At 30.1% G+C, this 7,500-nt stretch overlaps 1 protein-coding gene across 1 annotated transcript in view; it reads left to right on the top strand.

Moving 5' to 3' along the window:
• cntnap2b (contactin associated protein 2b) overlaps nt 1–7,500 on the top strand; it is a 52,777-nt gene that overhangs the window by 24,553 nt on the left and 20,724 nt on the right. The window contains exons 11-15 of the mRNA XM_061928970.2: nt 1,647–1,753; nt 1,822–1,941; nt 2,068–2,186; nt 4,582–4,666; nt 6,440–6,596. Coding sequence (XP_061784954.1) covers nt 1,647–1,753; nt 1,822–1,941; nt 2,068–2,186; nt 4,582–4,666; nt 6,440–6,596 — 588 coding nt within the window. The remainder of the gene's footprint in view (nt 1–1,646; nt 1,754–1,821; nt 1,942–2,067; nt 2,187–4,581; nt 4,667–6,439; nt 6,597–7,500) is intronic.

A 7,500-nucleotide genomic window follows, 5' to 3' on the forward strand; every position in this document is an offset into this window, starting at 1 on the left:
TGGTGGAGTGAGTAAGAATGAATGTGAGGGGCCAAACCATTAGGGGCCACGTGGTGGTTGTGTCTGGCCTCAGAGTAAATCCATAGAATCCACAATTATCACATCAAATGTGAAGGACAAACTGTATCGATGTTTTTCGACTGTAACACTGACTGTTGTTGTTGTTGTTGTTGTTGTTGTCACAGTTTATTCATGTCAAATAGAAATAACAATATTACGGGTTCTTTACCATGCAAACTGTGTACACGTGATGTTTTATATTATTATTTTGTTTTATATATATTTCATTTTCATTATTATTTTATATCGTATGTTATTTATTTATTTTATATGATTTTATTTATTATAATTTTCTATCTGTGGCCCTGCGATGAGGCGGCGACTTGTCCAGGGTGTACACCGCCTTCCGCTTGAATGCAGCTGAGATAGCACCCCCCGCGACCCTGAAAGGGACAAGCGGTAGAAAATGGATGGATAGATTATATATTATTTTAATTGTATTGTAAAATGCTATTTTATATTATTCATATTTTATATTATATATATTTTTTATGTTAATTATTATTTTATATTATGTTATTTATTTATTTTATATTATATATATATATATATATATATATATATATATATATATATATATATATATATATATATATATGTGTGTGTGTGGGAAAAAAATCACAAGACTATTTCATCTCTACAGGCCTGTTTCATGAGGGGGGGTTGATTGAGGGAACCCCCCCTCATGAAACAGGCCTGTAGAGATGAAATAGTCTTGTGATTTTTTTCCCACACACATATATTGCGCTCTACTACGGTATCGAGCACTATTTTTTAAATAACCTTATTAAGACATATATATATATATATATATATATATATATATATATATATATATGTCATGAGGGGTTCCCTCAATCATCAGGAGAAATCTCCTGATGATTGAGGGAACCCCTCATGAAACAGGCCTGTAGAGATGAAGTAGTCTTGTGATTTTTTTCCCCACACATACATATATATATATATATATATATATATATATATATTTTTTTTTTTTTACATTATTTTATTTGTATTGTAAAATATTATTTTATATTATTTATATATTTTTATTTTATTTATATTAATATTTTATATTATATACCGTATATATTGTTTATGTTAATTACTATTTTATATAATATGTTATTTATTAATTTTATATTATATATATATATATATATAATTTTTTTTTTTTAAACATTTTATTTGTATTGTAAAATATTATTTTCTATTATTTATAATTTGTTATTTTATATTAGATATTATTTTATTTTTATTAATATTTTATATATATATATTTTTTTAATTTTACATTATTTTTTTATATTATATTTGTTTTATTTTTTAATTTTGTATTATTTACTCTTTTTTTTAAAATATATTTTTTGGTATATTATATAATATATACATTTTTGAAATTTTTATTAATAATTTATATTATATATTTATTTTAATTTTTTTTAATATTTTATTTTCATTTTTTTAAAATATTTTTTTGTATTAGATTTATTTGTGTTTTATTTTGATATTATTATTTTATTTACCTGTGATTATTTTATGTTGTATAATGTGATGAAGTAATGAGGAAGTGTGTGTGACCACAGGTGTGTTCCCAACCACTGTGAGCATGCGTCTCACTGCTCTCAGACCTGGGACACCTTCACCTGCAACTGTACTGCCACTGGATACACTGGAGCCACCTGCCACACCTGTAGGTACACACACACACACACACACATGCACACACACACACTTACACTGTGTGTGTGTGTGTGTCAGCCATGTTCCAGCAGTCGTGTGAGGACTACAAGTACCAGGGTAAACCCTCGGGGACGTACTGGATAGATCCTGATGGCAGCGGTCCTATGCAGGCCTTCCAAGTCACCTGTGACATGACAGGTGAGGGGAAGTGATGTGTGACACGACAGGTGAGGGGAAGTGATGTGTGACACGACAGGTGAGGGGAAGTGATGTGTGACACGACAGGTGAGGGGAAGTATCACTACCATGGTGGTTGTGTTCCAGAGGAGAAGGTGTGGACCAGCGTGAAGAACAACTTGGCTCCTCAAACCAGCGTCACCACCACAGCTGACAAGGAGGACAAGATGGTGCTGCAGGTCACTTACAATGTGACCCATGAGCAGGTACACACCTGGACTACAACTACAATGTGACCCATGAGCAGGTACACACCTGGACTAGAACTACAATGTGACCCATGAGCAGGTACACACCTGGACTAGAACTACAATGTGACCCATGAGCAGGTACACACCTGGACTAGAACTACAATGTGACCCATGAGCAGGTACACACCTGGACTAGAACCATCCTCGTGTACTACTGAAGGTTAGCGTGTACTACTGAAGGTTAGCGTGTACTACTGAAGGTTAGTGTGTACTACTGAAGGTTAGTGTGTACTACTGAAGGTTAGTGTGTACTACTGAAGGTTAGAGTGTACTACTGAAGATTAGTTTTGTATTCATGTTTTAATTTATTTATGTTTTTTTTACTCATGTTTTTATTTATTCAAGTGTTTATTTATTCATGTTTTTATTTATTCATGGCATTATTGACTTATTCATGTTTTTATTTATTGATTTATTCATGTTTTTTTAATTTATTTATTCATGTAATTATTGATTTATTCATGTTTTTATTTATTTATTCATGTAATTATTTATGTATTCATGTTTTTATTTATTTATGTTTTTATTTATGTATTCATGTTTTTATTTATTAAAATTTGTATTTATTCATGTTTTTATTTATTGATTTATTCATGTTTTTAAATTTATTTATGCATGGTTTTTTTTGTTTTTTTATTCATGTAATTATTGATTTATTCATGTTTTTATTTATTTATGTATTTAAGTTTTTATTTATTCATGTATTTTTCAAATTTAATTATTCATGTTTTTATTTATTTATTCATGTATTTACGTACTGTCAGAAATATGTGTGAGAAAGGAGGCGTGTCAACATGTCAGACTTATTGTCTATTCAGCAATATCGTTTTATAATTCCATAGCTGCTGGATGGCTTAAGGGGCTGATTCAAAATAATTTTAGTTTTTTGATTTAGGGACTATGTTATGATAATAGATCTCCTTTTGAAAAAGCCTTCTTGCAACGTGCAGTTTCTTGCGTGTGGATCATTCCAGGCTGTTTGTGTGGTGTGTAGATGTTGCAGATTGTGTGCTAATAGTTCAGCAGGCTGGAGACTATGATAACAAGGGGAGGGAAATGAGTGTTTCCATGGCCACGTAACAGCTGACAGTGTACTTGTACACAAACAAGTATTCAGTAACTTGACTAATACATCCATTGATCACGTGACCCAGGATTTACTTGTTGCTTAGGTGTCTTCTCAGCGATCACCCTGTAATCAATAACTTCTCAGCGATGACCTTGTAATCAATAACTTCTCAGCGATCACCCTGTAATCAATAACTTCTCAGCGATCACCTTGTAATCAATAACTTCTCAGCGATCACCCTGTAATCAATAACTTCTCAGCGATCACCTTGTAATCAATAACTTCTCAGCAATCACCTTGTAATCAATAACTTCTCAGCGATGACCTGGTAATCAATAACTTCTCAGCGATCATCTTGTAATCAATAACTTCTCAGCGATCACCTTGTAATCAATAACTGTGATCTGCTCAGCATCAGGTGTTGAAAGTGAAAGTAAACACATGTCTTCACAGGTGTTGAAAGTGAAAGTAAACACATATCTTCACTGGTGTTGAAAGTGAAAGTAAACACATGTGTTCACAGGTGTTGAAAGTGAAAGTAAACAAATGTGTTCACAGGTGTTGAAAGTGAAAGTAAACAAATGTCTTCACAGGTGTTTAAAGTGAAAGTAAACACATGTGTTCACAGGCGTTGAAAGTGAAAGTAAACATGTGTTCACAGGTGTTGAAAGTGAAAGTAAACACATGTGTTCACAGGTGTTGAAAGTGAAAGTAAACACATGTCTTCACAGGTGTTGAAAGTGAAAGTAAACAAATGTGTTCACAGGTGTTGAAAGTGAAAGTAAACAAATGTCTTCACAGGTGTTTAAAGTGAAAGTAAACACATGTGTTCACAGGTGTTGAAAGTGAAAGTAAACATGTGTTCACAGGTGTTGAAAGTGAAAGTAAACACATGTGTTCACAGGTGTTGAAAGTGAAAGTAAACACATGTGTTCACAGGTGTTGAAAGTGAAAGTAAACACATGTCTTCACAGATGTTGAAAGTGAAAGTAAACACATGTGTACACAGGTGTTGAAAGTGAAAGTAAACACATGTCTTCACAGGTGTTGAAAGTGAAAGTAAACAAATGTGTTCACAGGTGTTGAAAGTGAAAGTAAACATATGTCTTCACAGGTGTTAAAAGTGAAAGTAAACACGTCTTCACAGGTGTTGAAAGTGAAAGTAAACAAATGTCTTCACAGGTGTTGAAAGTGAAAGTAAACAAATGTGTTCACAGGTGTTGAAAGTGAAAGTAAACAGCATCAGGTGTTGAAAGTGAAAGTAAACAAATGTGTTCCCAGTTGTTGTGGCTGACCAGCAGTGCTGAGAAGTGTGAGCAACACGTGGCCTACGCCTGCAGAATGTCCAGGCTGCTCAACACTCCAGGTGACTTTACATGTATTACCTTTTATTTATACTCTTTTTACATGTATTACCATTTATTTATACTCTTTTTACTTTTATATACACTCTTTTTACATGTATTACCTTTTATTTATACTCTTTTTACATGTATTACCATTTATTTATACTCTTTTTACTTTTATATACACTCTTTTTACATGTATTACCATTTATTTATACTCTTTTTACTTTTATATACACTCTTTTTACATGTATTACCATTTATTTATACTCTTTTTACATGTATTACCATTTATTTATACTCTTTTTACATTTATTACCATTTATTTACACTATTTTTACTTTTATTACCATGTATTTACACTCTTTTTACATGTATTTACTCTTATTGACACATATTGACATTCATTACCATGTATTTACACACTTTTTACATGTATTTACACTATTTTTTTTACATGTATTTACTCTTTTTACATGTATTTACACTCATTTTACACATTGTTACATTTATTACCATGTATTTACACTCTTTTTACATGTATTTACTCTTATTGACACATATTGACATTCATTACCATGTATTTACACTCTTTTTTTACATGTATTTATACACTTTTTACTTTTATATACACTCTTTTTACATGTATTACCATTTATTTATACTCTTTTTACATGTATTACCATTTATTTATACTCTTTTTACTTTTATATACACTCTTTTTACATGTATTACCATTTATTTATACTCTTTTTACATGTATTACCATGTATTTATACTCTTTTTACATTTATTACCATTTATTTACACTATTTTTACTTTTATTACCATGTATTTACACACTTTTTACATGTATTTACACTATTTTTTTACATGTATTTACTCTTTTTACATGTATTTACACTCGTTTTACACATTGTTACATTTATTACCATGTATTTACACTCTTTTTACATGTATTTACACTTATTGACACATATTTACATTTATTATCATGAATTTACACTCTTTATTTAAATGTATTTACACTTATTGACACATATTTACATTTATTACCATGTATTTACACTCTTTTTTTAAACATGTATTTACACTCTTTTTACATGTATTTACACTCTCTTTTTTTTTTTTACATGTATTTACACTCTTTTTGCATATATTTACACTTATTGACACATATTTACATTTATTATCATGAATTTACACTCTTTATTTAAATGTATTTACACTTACTGACACATATTTACATTTATTACCATGTATTTACTCTCTTTTTTTAAACATGTATTTACACTCTTTTTACATGTATTTACACTCTTTTTGCATATATTTACACTTATTGACACATATTTACATTTATTACCATGAATTTACACTCTTTATTTAAATGTATTTACACTTATTAACACATATTTACATTTATTACCATGCATTTACGCTTTTCCAGAGAAATACATGAATAAATAAAAAAGATGAATAAATAAATAATTGCATTAATAAATAAATACATTAGTAAGTAAATAAAAAGATGAATAAATAAATAATTGCATTAATAAATAAATAAAAACATTAGTAAATAGATAAAAAGATGAATAAATAAATACTACATGAATAAATATAATAAAAAGGTGAATAAAGGAGTAATGAAGTGTTTTGATCATGAATAAATATCATCCCATCTTCCACACCAAGACCAGACCAGACCAGACCAGACCAGACCAGACCAGACCGGACCAGACCAGGACAAGAAGTAAACAAATGATTATGTGTCAATATTTGTTGTTGTGTTGCAGACGGTGAAGCGTTGACCTGGTGGGTGGGACAAGCCAATGAGAAACATTCTTACTGGGGAGGTTCTTCTCCAGGAATACAGAAGTGTGCTTGTGGAATACAACACAACTGTACTGACAACACCCGCTTTTGTAACTGTGATGCTGACTCATACACCTGGTAAGTACACTTAGTTACATTTATTTACACTTGTTTACATTTATTTACATACACTTAATTACACAACTGTACTGACAACACCCGCTTTTGTAACTGTGATGCTGACTCATACACCTGGTAAGTACACTTGTTTACATTTATTTACACTAGTTTACAATTGTTTACATTTATTTACACATATTTACATTTATTTACTATTATTTACACTTGTTTACATTTATTTACACTTATTTACACAACTGTACTGACAACACCCACGTTTGTAACTGTGATGCTGACTCACACACCTGGTAAGTACACTTGTTTACATTTATTTACATTTATTTACACTTATTTAAATTTATTTACACTTGTTTACATTTATTTACACATATTTACATTTATTTACAATTGCTTACATTTATTTACACAACTGTACTGACAACACCCACGTTTGTAACTGTGATGCTGACTCACACACCTGGTAAGTACACTTGTTTACATTTATTTACACTTATTTACATGTATTTACACTTATTTACATTTATTTACACTTATGTACATTTATTTACAATTATTTACACAATTGTACTGACAACACTCGCTTTTGTAACTGTGATGCTGACTCACACACCTGGTAAGTACACTTGTTTACATTTATTTACACTTATTTAAATTTATTTACACTTGTTTACATTTATTTACACAACTGTACTGACAACACCCACGTTTGTAACTGTGATGCTGACTCACACACCTGGTAAGTACACTTGTTTACATTTATTTACATTTATTTACACTTATTTAAATTTATTTACACTTGTTTACATTTATTTACACATATTTACATTTATTTACACTTATTTACATTTATTTACACAACTGTACTGACAACACCCACTTTTGTAACTGTTATGCTGACTCA

This window comes from Nerophis lumbriciformis, linkage group LG33, assembly GCF_033978685.3.
Source record: "Nerophis lumbriciformis linkage group LG33, RoL_Nlum_v2.1, whole genome shotgun sequence".
In the NCBI taxonomy this organism is placed as follows: domain Eukaryota; kingdom Metazoa; phylum Chordata; class Actinopteri; order Syngnathiformes; family Syngnathidae; genus Nerophis; species Nerophis lumbriciformis.